Source organism: Umbelopsis ramanniana (genome assembly GCF_025399195.1).
Source record: "Umbelopsis ramanniana AG unplaced genomic scaffold K450scaffold_89, whole genome shotgun sequence".
NCBI lineage: Eukaryota > Fungi > Mucoromycota > Umbelopsidomycetes > Umbelopsidales > Umbelopsidaceae > Umbelopsis > Umbelopsis ramanniana.
This window is the reverse complement of record NW_026252175.1, coordinates 43468-58046: the sequence shown is the minus strand read 5'-3', so window position 1 is coordinate 58046 and position 14579 is coordinate 43468. Positions and strand designations below refer to the sequence as shown.

The following is a 14579-nucleotide window of genomic DNA, read 5'->3' as shown; positions in this document are numbered from 1 at the left end:
AAAAAAAAAGGTTCCCCTCTTGTTTAGCGGTCCCCAAGTTCAGCAACTGGAGCGTCCTCCAGCGCATCCCATACAGGGAGGTCTAAACAAAACTAAGACAGGCTAGCGACCATGTTGCCAGTAAGCGGTAAGACGCCTGAATTAGGATCGAGCCAAGGGGCGTGCTGGACAGGGTGGCAAGTCCTGCATAAGCACCATTCGCGCGAGTGCGGTGGCAAGAATTAAGGAACAAGCGACAGCTAACATGGCGGTCTTTTATAGTCTTTCAAATGGCGGGACTCCACGTCATATCATGACTGTTCTCATTGACGTAGGCACTATCGATGAGGTGGATGCATGAATTTTGCGATGGTTCAGAGCCAGACAAGCTGTTGAGTGTAATGTCAGTGTTCAAAAGGATGTTCTCAGATAGATAGTTCGCGGTCATCTTTGCTCTGCAGAAGTGTAACTTCCACTCCGATATGCACGGACTTCCCAGTTCCCTCCACATCTGCATTTATTTTACTTAAATAGGGGTTTATTAACATATGGGTCTCGGTTAGAAGTGCGGGAGAACCATCATTATACCACGGCCATGATGTTGCATAAGGGGGGGGGGGAGTCCACCTTTCGAAGATGAACAAAAGCCTCGAACAGTTCCAGTCATGTAGCTTGAGAAGAACACGAAATGTCAAATGCGGGGTAGCATATGTACACTTGGCCATGGTCAGGCTAGTCCAGTCTCGTGTCCACATTTGGTATACGTTACATTGTTTGTATGCCACCTTAATGCTACATGAGTAATTTCAGGGACTAATACTATCCTAACTCGAGATCAACAATATTTCAGGAGTCAGCATCGTAGTATAAAGATCCGAGTAAGGCTTAATAAAGTGTTAATGTATGGCGATCGAAGCTCAGGAACCAGTGGACGTCAATTGAACTTGCTATACTTGCCACTACAAATGACAAAACCGAAGGTTGTTCGTTTTTCGGTACTTCCAATATGGCTTACTCGGACACGGAAATGGACATGTATACGTTGTTATAGTCCCAATGAATTACGAGCCGAAGCATATGCACAGGCTGCAGCCGGGGTGTGCCTATCAAACGATGTTGTAAAGGCGTTGCATAGTATAGTAAGTTCCTCGATGACATATCAGATATGGAATGAGGATGAGGAGAATTGTAAAAGTGTGGGAAGTACAATAGTGTGTCTGAAACAAACGACTGTGTTGTAAGCGCAGTTCAGGGTGACTTAAGTGCGTGTAGTTTATAGAGTTTCGAAGTCTGGTTTACGCTCATCATTATTGTAGCCACCGCGAAGAATGTCTCGAAGTATCCACGAAAACATTGCGGCCGATCCTGTGAGGCATTGATGTTCAATGATAAGATGTAAGTGCATGATCCTATTTAAAAGAGGTATATGGATGCAAGAGTGTGAAAGCTAAGTGAAAAAGCACCCACCCAGGAATTTTGGAGATCAGCCAAATTATCGATATTTCTTTCGCACTGCAGTACTTCAGATCACAAAAGCTCCTAAGGGCTTTTAAATATTAATTTCAATACTTTAAGAATTATTATATATAAAGGGGAACATGAACTTTTTGCTGCAAAAACTGCTTAATTAGTTGGTATCATATCATGATAATCAGGACTTGGATTCCGCTATGGACAGAAATTGATCAAGGGCCAACCAGATTTTCATCTTGCCAGCCACGTGATCGCCTGAAATTTCCTTTTTATTTTTATTTTTTAAATAAGCTTATGCGGGAAGATGAGCCCGCCGTTTATACCATGTCCATCGAAGCGAGAAAAACGGACAAGATTCTGATTAAGAATCTGGTTGTTCGCAACACTGTTGGAGTAGACTCCTGGGAGAGATGCAAGACACAGCCTGTGGTCATCAATGTCTGTTTGTATACAGACATCACCCCGGCAGGCGACTCTGACCACGTCACTAAATCCATTCACTATGGCCATGTCACCAAGGCTGTGACCAAGGTTGCCGAAGAAACCACCTTCCGCTCTTTTGAGGAACTGGCACATGCTATTGTCAAGGTCGGTATCATCAAGTTTGGAGCTGTCAAGGCCACTGTCAAGGTCGAGCAGCCTCGTGCTCTCTTGCATGCCGCTTCCGCCGGTGTAGAAGTGACCAGAACCAGCGCTGATCTTGCCGACTTAGCGGCAGCTTTGGAAAAGCAAGAGAAAAATGGAGGAGCATCTATTAGCTTCGAGACGGTTGGCGACGTTTCTGGATTCGGCTACGACGATGTTGTGTTTGTCAAGGATCTCAAGCTCTCGACTATCATTGGTGTCAACCCATGGGAGCGCGAAGAAAAGCAAGTGGTTGTTATCAATCTCAAGATCTATCCCTTGACTCGTTCCGAAGAGCAAAAGTCATACCATCTTCGTACCATTGTGCGATCGGTGTCTCGACATATTGAAGCTTCCGGCTACAAAACTGTTGAAGCCTTTGTTGCAGCCATTGCTCGAATCTGTCTCGAGAAATGCCATGTGAGCAAAATCACCGTGAAGGTGGAGAAGCCTAGTGCCTTGGTTTTCGCTGAGAGTGCTGGTGTGGAAATCACTCGCGATCAGCAGTGGCTTAAGGAGATCCAGGAAGAGGAAAGCAAGGGTGGCAAGACGTATGCTCACTTTATGGAACAAAGCCGTTTTGCAGATATTCCGGCCAATTACACCCATTCGGCTTATATAGCCGTAGGATCCAATGTAGGCAACCCCATTGCTAACATCGAGAACGCACTTGCTCTGTTGGAGAGCCAATGTTCATCTACTGTGGTCGACACCAGCTTTTTGTACGAGACACCTCCTATGTACTACACTGAGCAAGCACCTTTCTTGAACGGCGCTATTAAGGTTTGTCATTTGGCTATACTGAATGTTAACGTGGCGGTCATGTGTACTAATCTTGCGTGGCCTTAGATCTTGACAAGTTTGTCACCAGAAGATTTGTTACGCAAGCTGAAAGAAGTTGAAGCTGAACTTGGACGACAACCTTCTTTCCGCAACGCTCCTCGTCCCATTGACCTGGATATCTTGTTCTACGATGATATTGTCTACCATTCGGAAGTTTTGACTATTCCACACCCTAAAATCCAGGAAAGGGAATTTGTTTTATGGCCATTATGCGAGTAAGTATTTGCCCGTCAACAAAAAAAAATGACGTGCGTTAGCAAAAAAAGCTAATCAGTTGCTCAACTCAGTATTGCCAAGGGCATGGAACACCCAACCTTATTCCGTACTTGCGGACAAATGTTGTCCCAGTTGTTGAAAGTGACTGCAGAATCTCCTGAAGGCCCTCTCAAGATTAACAAAGTGCTACCTATGCACCGCAGCGCTCAGGTCATGTGGAAATGGGATGCCAAGACCTATGTTATGGGTATCCTTAATACCACTCCTGACAGCTTCTCAGATGGTGGTGAGCACATGGATGTTGAGACGGCTGTGGCTCACGCTGAACGTATGGCTGAGGAAGGCGCCGATATGATCGATATTGGTGGCATGTCCACTCGCGTCAATGCTGATGAAACGTTCCCTGTGGAAGAAGAAATCCGAAGAGTAGTTCCGGTCATCAAGGCATTACGCGCCAAGGGATTCAAGCTTCCTATCTCCATTGATACCTTCCGCGCTCAAGTTGCAGAGGCGGCTGTTCAAGCTGGTGCTGATCTTATCAACGATGTGAGCGGAGGTAGTCGCGATGCTGAGATGCTCGCTGTTATGGCTAAAACCAAGGTTCCAGTATGTCTCATGCACATGCGAGGTACAGCCACTACCATGCAGAGCAAGGAGAATACCACCTATGAAAACGACGACGTGGTAGAAGATATCAACCAAAAGCTTCAGCATCTCATTGATCAAGCTATTGGCAGCGGTGTTTATCGCTGGAATATCATTATCGACCCTGGCATTGGCTTCGCAAAGACTGGAAGTCAGAACTTTGACATTCTTCGAGAGATGAAGCAGATCATTGGCCATGACGCCCCACTGGAAGGATTCCCTTGCCTGGTCGGCCCATCTCGCAAAAAGTTCATCGGTGATGCCACCGGGGTTTCGGAAGCATCCAAGCGCGGATATGGCACAGCGGCTGCGGTTGCCGCTAGTATTGCTGGAGGAGCCAGCATCATTCGAGTGCATGACGTACGTGAAATGAGTGAAGTGACCAAAGTGAGTGACTCAGTATGGAAGAAGGGACGTGATTTGTAATCTCTTCCTTTGTCTTGCCCAATTTCTTTTGAATCCTCCACGTTCAACACGTGTATTATATTTTTCTTTTTCTTGGATGTAAGTCCACTTGTACAAAAAGACATAACTTTATAGAGTTACAAAAAAAACCCATCGTAATAAAAAGCGTTCATTCAACTGCAAAAAAGCAAGATGGTTGATATCTAAATTGCCATTTCCGGTGAAACTGGCTGGCTGTCGTATTTAATCCTTGCTAACTCCGCTAAATCCGGTCAACTCACTTCTTCCCTTGACATCATGACAAAGATCCCCTCTCCATTAAACTTGGCAAAATGGCTCTCCGAGAATGAAGACAAGCTCAAACCACCAATCGGCAACTACATGTTACAGGTCGGTAATGGGACGCAAGTCATGGCCGTAGGTGGGCCGAATGCTCGAACCGACTTTCACATAAACGAGACAGAGGTATGGAATTCCATCGATTACACCCTACTGGCTAGCCTTGACCCATTTGCTTATCTCTTTCTCGTATGTAGGAATGGTTTTTCCAGTACAAAGGCAGCATGACTTTGAGGGTGTTCGTCGATGGAGACTTCAAAGATATCGCCATCAATGAAGGCGAGATGTACTTGCTACCTGGTAAGAGTTGTTTAGACCGCCTAGTTCGAACGCATTGATGCTCATGGGCCAGTTTAATTTCGCTCGTAGGAAATGTACCGCACAGTCCAATTCGCTATGCAAACACAGTCGGCATTGTCATTGAAAAAATTCGAGAACCACATCATATTGGTAATTGTCTTTTTTTTTTTTTTTCCTCTTGTCAGATTCGCCCAGCCAATCAGATGACTGATTTTTATTTATGATAGATCGTTTACGATGGTACTGCAAAGACTGCAAGGAGATTATCTACGAGGAGTCCTTCCATTGTGTGGATTTGGGCAGCCAATTGAAGCCTATAGTAGAGCGTTATGCAAATGATCAGCAGCTTCGGACATGTAAGAACTGCGGGTGCGTCAATGAAGCCAAGTGAGCGGACATGGCAGGGCCATGCAGGAAAAAAATCATCCACCCCCATTGAAAAAAATACCTTGTGACTGCTATGTTGCCTCCTGTCCAGAGCACATCATGGCATCATTGCCATCTTCTTACCCCTCCCCTCTCTATAGACCAGCGTTACTATTACAAACTCCCCATCATAAAATTGATATATATATACTTTTTCGTTTATGTTGTTTTATGGCTGGCCACTGCTAATCGAGTGTCCTTGGATCAGAAGTGAAGACGATAGAATAGCGTTCATACAGTCTTGAGTGACTTAGGGTCGTGATTAAAACGCTGCAGACACCATACGATATCATTTCTATCTCCATATAGTCACATTGGTTTCAGTAAAGCAAAGCCCTGGATGTTACTACCGATGCAAATACGCGACTTGATGGACCGAAACCTCGATGGCAGCTGCATGGATGAGATATTTTCTCTACCGCTAACTCATGTTACCACGCAGTGATTGCTCAGCTAGTTTTTTAAGTCTTCGTGAAGCATCAATTGATGCAGGGTATTAGACAATAGAGCGTATGCATCCTATATTGCCAATATGGCTTTAGCTAGCATCAATTTACTACAATGGTTGTAAAATATGTTTAATGACCCTCCATCCTAACGACCGCTCAGGTACCAGTATATTGGCAGTCGTATCTCTATCAGACAACTTGATATTTTATTTCGATCTAAAGGTAAGTGCGAACTTCGATGAAATCGGATTTGTTTGACAGATTGCGATATCTTTGTGTTGCCTTTGATCCCAGCTATGCATGAATACACAAGAATTGCCTGCCTGCTGTTCATTTTCCCTTTCCATCAATTGAAATTCCGCGTTTTTCAAGAAAGCTCTGACAGAATGGAGTCCCAAATCAATGGTAGCTAGCCCGGACAGGCCAAACAAATCAGCATGGTTATCAACATGGTCCATTTTAAAATCCACCCACCCGCGATTTAGTTACATACTCGCTACTCACTCACAAGACACCTGTTTGTCCATGCTTCCTTCTCTCTCAATACTCAATCATGTCTTCTCAGCCCCTTATGTTGTTGCACGCGAAGTATGAGTCGCGTATGGACGACGTGGCCGATATCTGGAGAAGTGTGATTGTGCCTGCCAATTTTACTCTGTTCCAGCTCCATATCGTTCTGCACGAGGTTTTCCAGTTGATTGAATCTGATGACTCTACCCACAGTTTCCGTCCTGCTAAATCCATCTACCCTGAACACAACTTTACATATTTCGAGCCTGTCAGTCCAGCCAAGGTTACGCAGGGATGGATGAAGGAGATCGCGCATGGTGTTTATATAGGTAAATGAAATGTCCATTTGGTTAATTTTGCGCTTGTGTAAAGCATCATCGTGTCTAAGTCAATACTCTAGATCGTTCGCTGTGTGGTGGTGGTAGCTCGGATGCTAGCTTGGTGCGAATCGTTCGAGATGACAGAGTGTATCGCTTGGATGACCATTTCTTTGTATCCCCGCTTCTGATGTATGGATTTGAAGGGGCTCACACACCGAGACAAGAGATACTGATCGAATGCAAACACATTTTCACGTCGGCAAGATCCACCAGCACTCCACGGGTCGTCGCAGGAGCAGGCCATATCACCCAGCAATGTACAGAAGCCAATCAAGTGGATATTGAAATGTTACAAGCAGCGTTCAAAAAGTCTCACCAATGGCATGGCGATGTGTGTTGCGTTTGTACGCGATACCAATCGGCCCATCATCGAACCTGTCAGAGCCAGCATTGTTTGAAAATGGATCGTGGTCGAGCTCAAAGCGAAGAGGATGTTCATGAAGCCTGGTGGTTCAATCGACACAGCTCTACTGATGACCTTCCATCTCTTCTCACTCGCGGCCCATGCAACTTCACTGCTCTGGAAGACGGAGAACGAGTATGCCACGCATTCATAGCTTAATCTGTTGTATCTCCTGTCTGTACCAAATAGCGTTGTAAACTTTTCCCCCCATTTTCTGTGCCATTGTTCTAATTTGGGCTGTAGTAATTCCAATGGCCCCCTCTCTCAAAAGTAGTAGTATACCGCGTACATAAAGCTCTACCGATATTTAAATGGTTATTCATTTTTGTAAAAGTACTTGGGGTAAAGTCAGGATTGGATTGGAAGGGTATAAAACAAAAGAAAAAGGGATCTTGAATAATCAATCTCTCTTGCTGATTAAGTTTCCCTATAACACATATTAAGGCTGTGGATCTCCTTGCTAAGTATCTGCCAGAATATCTGAACCTTGCCCAGTAATCTCTGTTCATATTGCAACAATTCGTACATGAATTTAAGGTTGGGTTGGATGATCACATTGAGACGACGTGCCCGAACAAAAAGATAAGCTTGAACCAAAGACATGTGCATGTGTTTCATGACATAACAGATAGTAATGGTCGCACTTCGACTGACTCCTACTCGACAGTGAATCAAACACTTTGTCCCTTGGAGGCGCGCCTCATCTGCCAACGGAAAAAGAAACATAGGATGAACATCAAACGACTGACTGACTGATCTCATGGAGTATGATGGGACGTAACTTACCAATGTGCTTTATACAATCGTCAATGTGTCCCCACAGAGAATCGATTCCATCATCATAGAGATTGTCCAGCAATAAGAGTTTGAAATCGTCTCCTAAATTGGCGTTCTCGCCAACACTGAGAACATGTGTAATACCAAGGGCCTTAAGCACCTTTGGATTGGTGGCGTGATTAAGATTGCCCAAGTATAAGAAAGGTAATATACGAGAAGGAAAAGAGCCCTCAAATCGCTCAGAATAGAACCATGGGTATTGCGCTTTGACTTCGTCTGGTTCGTTTTCCAAACTAGACGTACCACCTCCTTGTGCTGTTCGATGGGCATCAAGGATAGGTATAACTTCATCGACGTCGTCATGATGATCAGTGTCCATAGCTGACGGGGCGACCAAGTGTTTTGGAACTTGACTCATGTAGGTATCATCAAAAAGTTGCCTTCGATCGGCGGTACGATCTTCTGGCTCGTCTTCACTACTGACCAAATCCACTTCATCGTCTTCCTCATCATCTACCATCGTCTTCTTGACGAGATCAACCTCACTGGTGTCCATACTGGGCTTTCTATTGCATATGCCTTGAGCTGCTGCTCCGCCAATGCTTAATTGCTCAATCTCTTCTTGCCCAGTAGTTTCTTCTCGCTTTCGCTTGTGTGGGGGTTCCCGACATTCAGTGGGCTCCAAAATCTTCTTCTCTACACGCTTGAGAATTTCGACATCGCTAGAATAGACAAAGAAGCTTCTCAATTCTTGCAGATGGAGATAAGCTCCTGGAAGTCTTAACCTTTCTTTGTACATCACCCATGATAAGGCGAGCATGCTGGTTTCCGTATAGCCATCGGCACAATGAATAAGAATCCTGCGTCCTTGCGTAACTTGCTCATCTATGAACTCCAAGAGGTGAGCCATTTGAGAATAAAACACATCGAATGCTGAGACAGAGGTCAATGATGAGCCTGACGAATAGCAGTCTAGATGAATGAGCTCTTCAGGCAATTGATCCTTTGGCAGATCATTGAGGGTGACTCTGGCTAAAGTGAGCGTCGACGGCAATGGCATATCAGCCAAATCATGCGTTTCAATGCATATTGAGATTCGATGAGGATTGACTAACTCGTCGTCCGAGCTCAATGGAACATCTTGGGTATTTCCGAGCTGTGAAACCACGCCCAAAAAGATAACAAGACAATGTTTTGATTAGCAAAAAAAATCCCAGGTAAGGTCTAAAGGAGTTCCCAGCCCTTTATGGCGGCCGGCAAGTTAAAAAAAAAACTTACCCATACACCTTTTGTGATTTCTGAAGCTTTTGTGAGCACATACATCTCTTCCCGCTCCTGTTCCCAAAAGTTAACCCGATTGGCAGCATGACCCTGATGATCAAGGCAGACAAGGTCCGGGTATGAATGCTCAAAAGCGTTAAATGGATCTGTGGTCAAGCATTTTTTCAGAGAAATGAAAATAAAATATTAGTGAGTTAAGCAATTGGAGGGGAACGATGAAAAAGATCAAAGGGGATGTTTACCAATGACGACAAAGGTTCGGTAATCCAAATCGTTCACGGAAGGAAGAGGTCTGTTTCCGTTTTGCTGCTTGGCAGCCTTTATTTGCTCTTGCCTTTGTGCCTTGATCTTTCTCTGAGCGACAGCTATCTTCCTCGCTGCGTCGATGGCACCTGTGCCATAGACAACTATGTCACTGATAGTGGCGTATCTTGCAACCTGAATTCTAAAGTTTCTCAGGTTGATGCCCAGTTCTGATTCAGTGGTATCAAGAAAATCCGGGTGTTCCCCAGGCGTCAAAATCTCATTTGGAAGAACCGAACCCACCAGGCGAGACTGATTAGAGAATACTTCATCGGCATGCACCAAGGTTAGACCTCGGTGAACGGGAACCAAACACTGGCGGATACCGAAGAAAAGGCATTGCTGATACGAGCGACCATCCACGCCATGGAGCCAAGGAAACAGGATATCGTTTGGTAATGGGGTTGTGAAGTATGTGTCTTGCAGGCGGTTATACTGTTCTGCGTTAATGGCGTAAATGGGAGCAGGGTTTGTTTCTACAAGGTTATCAAGGCAGTCGACAGGAGGTTCGAAGACGGGCAAAACTCGAGGAGGCACTTTGAAAGGTTGTTCAAGTAAAGTAGTCTTTTCTTCGATAGGGGATGTAGGATTCGACACTAGATGGTCTGAGGGTAATGGAGGATCTGCAGCAGTGGCCATATTTTCTCAAGCTTAGCGAAAGAGGAATAAGGAAAAGAGAAAAATTGGGAGATGTTTTAGAAAAGAAAAAAAAAAATCATCCTGGCCAATATGTCATTTTACTTTTATCGCCTGTTAAACCAAAATCTCTTTACACATTCAGTCAATCCAGAACTAACATGCCAAAGCACGAAAAGAAGAAGAAGAAGAGAGATCGCCATGTCCTGGATCTGAATGAGTTGAAAGAACTAGCTAAAGCTCACCGACACAAGGCGGATAAAAAGAAGAAAACCGAGGATTCAATTAGTAAGGCCGCTATGGTTCCGCAGACCAAGGCCGACCACGACAAAGAACAGAATATAGTCAGAAAGGTAGTGGACCCTCTAACGGGACGGACGCGGTCAGTAGCATACGCCATTTTGGCTCAATGAATGTTTGTGTGTCGTGAGATCACGTTTGTGTGTCCCTGTATTTAAACAGATCCCCCCTTAGGTTGGTCAAAGGATCGGGCGAGATCATAGAAGAAGTTGTGTCAAAGGACAAGCAGAGAGAAATCAATCGTATGGCTACCTTGAAGGATGGTCTCTCCTACGAAGCCGCTCACCTTTCCGGTCGATATGCACCATGAAACACCGCAGCCGCCAGTTAAATACCAAATGAACATGTACATTTTTATTTCCAAGACACTTTGTTTGCTGTTGTGTGGGTGTTTTTTTTTTTCTGTGAATTCACCGTCGATCGGTCGTCACTCGTTGATAGGTCGGAAGCTTCTCTGGCTCTTCTTGCCGTGCGCAATGTGGATTCAGTAAGGTAGTGGATTCTTCAAATCCTGGTGGCCGAGAGGGTATGGTGGTCATGATGATGGGCACTTGAGCTTCAAATGGAACTGGATTGTCGACGAAAAACACTTGTATGCAAATACAGTGGGTGATGTCGAGCAACGGTGTATCTAGGTGCTTTTGTATCTTGGTCTGGTCCAATTTGAATGAAAAATCAAAATCATAGTGTACATCGATTCTTTGCCCTGCTTTACTGAGCTCTGGCTTAAGCTCTACAGATTGTCCAGTATGAAAGTCGTATTCCAGCGGACCATATAAAATGGTTTCAGAAGTCAATTTGGACGGTACTCGGCATTCTGTTCGGTTCGGCCGTGAGGGATCTTTACTTGAGTTTCTATTGGCATGGGATTTAGTAAAGAAGTGGATCCAATCAAGCCAACCAACGAATCTCTTACCTGGTTTCTTTGACTTGCTTCAGCGTGGCAATGACTTTGGCGGGGATACCACGTCGACCAAGTGGGGCAATATTTCCAAACGCGGAAAAGCCCTGTTGCTCGACAGGTACAACGCTAGGATATTCCAAGTGTATATCGAAAATATGGCTCTGACGCTTAGAGAACGTCACTCGAGGGTCAAGAAACGGTGCTTCTTCTAAGCTTGGAATGTAATGCCGGTGAACTTGAATCTGCCGTTTGTATTTGTGCGATTCCAGGTTGAGCCAGTTGGAAGATTCGCGGGCCGTCACGGTGAATTCATAGCGCAAATGTCCGCTTGCATTTTCGAAAGACTGTGGAAGATTGCCAGGAATGCTCAATGAGAATGGGATTTCATGCTGACCGGCCGAGACACTGGAGTTAGGGCTGATGAGGGTGACTTGCGTTTCGCAGATGTCAGCTTGAACTGTACTCAACGAATCCACTACCGACGTCTCTGGAAACTTTTCCAGGATTTGATGGTACCCTTTGAACTTTAAACTAGCGGATGGATGTTTAAGACCATGACACTACCAGGAACATGAGAAAAAAATACATACGTTAGTGCCTTGAATTTAGCGGTTCGAGCGAGTTGCAGACGAACCGTCCCTCGAAGTAGAAGGGGAGGTGCGTCCGAGGTCAAGGGGCCATAAACATCGATAGAGGTTTTCTCAGGCAAGACGTCGACTGAAATAATCTCTTTCATGACGAAGGCAATGGTACAACTGAGAAAAAGATGGAATCGATGGTTCGTAAATTGCCCAAAAAGAAAGAGGTTTGTCAGCTGACCATCCATCATTGATCAGATCTTCCAACGAGTTTGGGAACATCCTGACTTTCTGTTTAATAAACTACCGGCAACTCTAAATCTCAACTTGTAAACATTCTCTCACAACCACCCAAGCAAGCAAATGCAATTGAATTGGGTCGTTTCTATTCAACTAACGCACACCATGACGAGCAACATCTATGATCGGGGTAGGTATTTGGACATGGCGTCTATCAAGGGTCGACCATAGCGCAGGCCCAGGCAGGCACCAATACCAAGAGCCGTAACCGCTGAGGCCGTGGCAGTGGCATTAATCCACCAGGTTTGACGATTCCAACGCTTGATTGCATCAGAATAGCGGATGGTGGTGAAACTGACCATGGTGTACAATGGAATGACAGCAGTGGGAAACATAGAGTGCAAAACAGCTTCTAGTTTCTTTCGCGCGAGATACAATGGCGAAGTCACGGCAGATCGCATCTCGTAATGATTGTACATAGCTAAATCGCAGATAGCATGGGCATCCTCGCTTCGTTCCTTGGAATATTCCTCCATGGCTTGGTGGAGACCATGAATTTTTCCATCGGCCGATAGTTTATCCTTAACGCCGTGTTTATCTAGAATGCTATGCAGCACTTGCACATCTTGGAAGCCGCAATTCATACCCTGCCCGTAGAATGGTACCATAGCATGTGCTGCATCACCGATGATGACTGCTTTATCCTGGTAGTGGTAGGGCTTGCACTAGAGTTGAACAGAAGGAATGAGTACCGGGAATGCATGCGGTTACAGTGCATCTTTACCTTTATGGATATGAGAGAACCACGAGGATTATTGAAGTACTCTTCGAGAAGCTTTTCTTCGCCAATGAGAGGGACAGAGTCCTTAAATTCTCTCTTGAAAAAGTCCAATACGAGTTCCTTGGTGTTGAGCTCGTCAAACATACCAAACGGCATGAACAAAGTGCATGTAAATGTCTTGTCCTAATGGACAGTTAGATGGAAAATCAGAATGCAAACGAAACAAAAGAGAGAAAAATTACCGGATTAGGTAAAGCTATGAGCATAAAGGTGTGACGGGGCCAAATATGAAGATGATGAGGATCAAGTGCAAACTCGTCTTCACCATTCTCATTCTTGATTGGGAGCATTGTCAGTTCGCAATAAGCGGTGTCGATGTATTCCTGCTCATAGTTCATCCTACATCATGAAGAGAAATGGTACAAAGTACTGTCAGGATAGGCAGTAGCCAAGCGTTAGATCAGGGTCATTGAATATACCTTATACGACGCATAAGCTGAGTACGACTTCTGGAATACGCACCATCGGCACCAACAAGGAGATCTGCGTGGTAAGTTTTTTCAGGATTGCCCGTTCTGTTTACGAGCAATTAGTAATGGACGACTGAGTGTGATTGATAACGGCACAGGAAATGATATTTACCCTGTGAAAAACTGAAGTTCGCCTTTATCCAGATCAGCTTTCATAAGATTATGTTCGAAATGGATATTGATATTGGAAAACTCTTCCGCAATGGTAAGCAATTCCTCATTCAAGCGAGCTCTGTCCACGGCATTAATATGCTGCATGCTCAAGTTAGCTTAAAGTGAAAGACTGGATGAAATTTAAATGTTAGGGTGGAGACAATCACCTGGTCCTTTTTGCCGTAAGCTTGTGACATCTGGTGTCCTGCAGTAGTATGCACCATGCGAGCATGAAGAGGAACCGCTGCTTCTAAAATGAGTTTATCAAGGTCCAAACCGCTGTTACGAAGAGCACTCAATCCACGCTCAGACAACGCTAAATTAATTGATTTTCCTCGCTGCGTGGCCTTGACCTCCGGCAAACGCATGTCTGCACAAATGGAATGAGCCATTGTCATTCACGTAATACAAACAAAGGGAAAGAATGTTACCTTTGCGAAGCTCAAACAGGTCCACATTCCAACCTCTTTGGGCAAAGTAAATTGCATTTAAAGTTCCCACAAGGCCAGCACCTATAACAGCTACTCGACAAGACTTTGAATCGTTGGAAGTTGACATGCTTGCTTGTAAATGAGACTAGATCAGGTACAACAGGAGTGGGTAAGATTTTATTGCGGTTCCGTCGCACGCTTTAAGACTCCGTCAGCTCTCCATCATGACAGGGACCACTTCGTCTCTGCAAACTTGAAACAAGGAAACGCCCTATGTACATGCATATCTGACTATAGAGGCTAATGTCATCAATGGTAATACAATGCTTATTCTAAAAGAAGGGCTGCCAAAAAAAAAAACAAAAAGAAAAACCATTAAGCAGCCTAATGTTTCTTGGTGACCGTCCTCCCAAGTACTTGACGCGAACTTCACTACCACCTAGCTGACAGCAAATGGAACGGTCAAGTCGCCAAAATGCTCCCGCACAGCCATCCTTCATTGGGACCATTGTTTTGTCAATGATTGAAAACGGGTATGTACTTTTAGAGTTATAACCAAGCAATTCCATCACGCTTGGTTATCGTGACGATCCCCCTAAAGGACAACACCGTCCATGTTGCCTACCCACGTGTGGATCTCAAACAAACAGCATACCACGTTTTGATGGGAATG

At 44.8% G+C, this 14579-nt stretch overlaps 7 protein-coding genes across 7 annotated transcripts; 4 read left to right on the top strand and 3 right to left on the bottom strand.

Annotated features, from left to right (window-relative positions):
• Nucleotides 1-1690: 1690 nt before the first annotated feature.
• K450DRAFT_261696 (uncharacterized protein) lies at nt 1691-4407 on the top strand. Its single transcript, XM_051592358.1, has 3 exons — nt 1691-2859; nt 2926-3134; nt 3207-4407. The coding sequence occupies exons 1-3, from the start codon at nt 1747-1749 to the stop codon at nt 4204-4206; spliced, it is 2322 nt and encodes a 773-aa protein (XP_051440487.1). The 5' UTR covers nt 1691-1746; the 3' UTR covers nt 4207-4407.
• Nucleotide 4408: 1 nt separating this feature from the next.
• On the top strand, nt 4409-5446 carry K450DRAFT_261693 (uncharacterized protein). The gene is made up of 4 exons (XM_051592357.1): nt 4409-4650; nt 4722-4824; nt 4894-4974; nt 5052-5446. The coding sequence occupies exons 1-4, from the start codon at nt 4483-4485 to the stop codon at nt 5213-5215; spliced, it is 516 nt and encodes a 171-aa protein (XP_051440486.1). The 5' UTR covers nt 4409-4482; the 3' UTR covers nt 5216-5446.
• Nucleotides 5447-6143: 697 nt separating this feature from the next.
• On the top strand, nt 6144-7185 carry K450DRAFT_261686 (uncharacterized protein). The gene is made up of 2 exons (XM_051592356.1): nt 6144-6538; nt 6610-7185. The coding sequence occupies exons 1-2, from the start codon at nt 6253-6255 to the stop codon at nt 7149-7151; spliced, it is 828 nt and encodes a 275-aa protein (XP_051440485.1). The 5' UTR covers nt 6144-6252; the 3' UTR covers nt 7152-7185.
• A 95-nt stretch (nt 7186-7280) lies between these two features.
• On the bottom strand, nt 7281-10029 carry K450DRAFT_261682 (uncharacterized protein). The gene is made up of 4 exons (XM_051592355.1): nt 9293-10029; nt 9048-9196; nt 7779-8925; nt 7281-7696 (listed from the first exon to the last, which is right to left on the bottom strand). Exons 1-4 carry the CDS (start codon nt 9990-9992, stop codon nt 7410-7412), a joined length of 2283 nt encoding a protein of 760 aa, XP_051440484.1. The 5' UTR covers nt 9993-10029; the 3' UTR covers nt 7281-7409.
• A 46-nt stretch (nt 10030-10075) lies between these two features.
• K450DRAFT_303530 (uncharacterized protein) lies at nt 10076-10990 on the top strand. The gene is made up of 2 exons (XM_051593795.1): nt 10076-10371; nt 10452-10990. Exons 1-2 carry the CDS (start codon nt 10151-10153, stop codon nt 10597-10599), a joined length of 369 nt encoding a protein of 122 aa, XP_051440483.1. The 5' UTR covers nt 10076-10150; the 3' UTR covers nt 10600-10990.
• K450DRAFT_261676 (uncharacterized protein) lies at nt 10991-12106 on the bottom strand. The gene is made up of 2 exons (XM_051592354.1): nt 11784-12106; nt 10991-11724 (listed from the first exon to the last, which is right to left on the bottom strand). Exons 1-2 carry the CDS (start codon nt 12020-12022, stop codon nt 11202-11204), a joined length of 762 nt encoding a protein of 253 aa, XP_051440482.1. The 5' UTR covers nt 12023-12106; the 3' UTR covers nt 10991-11201.
• Nucleotides 12107-14135, bottom strand: K450DRAFT_261670 (uncharacterized protein). The gene is made up of 7 exons (XM_051592353.1): nt 13907-14135; nt 13643-13845; nt 13435-13574; nt 13272-13367; nt 13035-13191; nt 12796-12975; nt 12107-12736 (listed from the first exon to the last, which is right to left on the bottom strand). The coding sequence occupies exons 1-7, from the start codon at nt 14031-14033 to the stop codon at nt 12191-12193; spliced, it is 1449 nt and encodes a 482-aa protein (XP_051440481.1). The 5' UTR covers nt 14034-14135; the 3' UTR covers nt 12107-12190.
• Nucleotides 14136-14579: the final 444 nt, after the last annotated feature.

Excerpts from the sequence above, each read along its gene's own strand:
- K450DRAFT_261693 (XM_051592357.1), top strand. The coding sequence starts at position 4,483 with ATGACAAAGATCCCCTCTCCATTAAACTTGGCAAAATGGCTCTCCGAG. Across the intron at positions 4,651-4,721 it reads TTCACATAAACGAGACAGAG|GAATGGTTTTTCCAGTACAA; the intron begins GTATGGAATTCC and ends TCTCGTATGTAG. Across the intron at positions 4,825-4,893 it reads CGAGATGTACTTGCTACCTG|GAAATGTACCGCACAGTCCA; the intron begins GTAAGAGTTGTT and ends TTTCGCTCGTAG.
- K450DRAFT_261682 (XM_051592355.1), bottom strand. The coding sequence starts at position 9,992 with ATGGCCACTGCTGCAGATCCTCCATTACCCTCAGACCATCTAGTGTCG. Across the intron at positions 9,197-9,292 it reads CCGAACCTTTGTCGTCATTG|ATCCATTTAACGCTTTTGAG; the intron begins GTAAACATCCCC and ends GCTTGACCACAG. Across the intron at positions 8,926-9,047 it reads AAATCACAAAAGGTGTATGG|CTCGGAAATACCCAAGATGT; the intron begins GTAAGTTTTTTT and ends GTGGTTTCACAG.
- K450DRAFT_261670 (XM_051592353.1), bottom strand. The coding sequence starts at position 14,033 with ATGTCAACTTCCAACGATTCAAAGTCTTGTCGAGTAGCTGTTATAGGT. Across the intron at positions 13,575-13,642 it reads CTTACGGCAAAAAGGACCAG|CATATTAATGCCGTGGACAG; the intron begins GTGATTGTCTCC and ends TTGAGCATGCAG. Across the intron at positions 13,192-13,271 it reads CAGCTTATGCGTCGTATAAG|GATGAACTATGAGCAGGAAT; the intron begins GTATATTCAATG and ends TTCATGATGTAG.
- K450DRAFT_261696 (XM_051592358.1), top strand. The coding sequence starts at position 1,747 with ATGCGGGAAGATGAGCCCGCCGTTTATACCATGTCCATCGAAGCGAGA. Across the intron at positions 2,860-2,925 it reads TCTTGAACGGCGCTATTAAG|ATCTTGACAAGTTTGTCACC; the intron begins GTTTGTCATTTG and ends GCGTGGCCTTAG. Across the intron at positions 3,135-3,206 it reads GTTTTATGGCCATTATGCGA|TATTGCCAAGGGCATGGAAC; the intron begins GTAAGTATTTGC and ends TGCTCAACTCAG.
- K450DRAFT_303530 (XM_051593795.1), top strand. The coding sequence starts at position 10,151 with ATGCCAAAGCACGAAAAGAAGAAGAAGAAGAGAGATCGCCATGTCCTG. Across the intron at positions 10,372-10,451 it reads CCTCTAACGGGACGGACGCG|ATCCCCCCTTAGGTTGGTCA; the intron begins GTCAGTAGCATA and ends GTATTTAAACAG.
- K450DRAFT_261676 (XM_051592354.1), bottom strand. The coding sequence starts at position 12,022 with ATGATGGATGGTCAGCTGACAAACCTCTTTCTTTTTGGGCAATTTACG. Across the intron at positions 11,725-11,783 it reads GCTAAATTCAAGGCACTAAC|TTTAAAGTTCAAAGGGTACC; the intron begins GTATGTATTTTT and ends TCCATCCGCTAG.
- K450DRAFT_261686 (XM_051592356.1), top strand. The coding sequence starts at position 6,253 with ATGTCTTCTCAGCCCCTTATGTTGTTGCACGCGAAGTATGAGTCGCGT. Across the intron at positions 6,539-6,609 it reads CGCGCATGGTGTTTATATAG|ATCGTTCGCTGTGTGGTGGT; the intron begins GTAAATGAAATG and ends TCAATACTCTAG.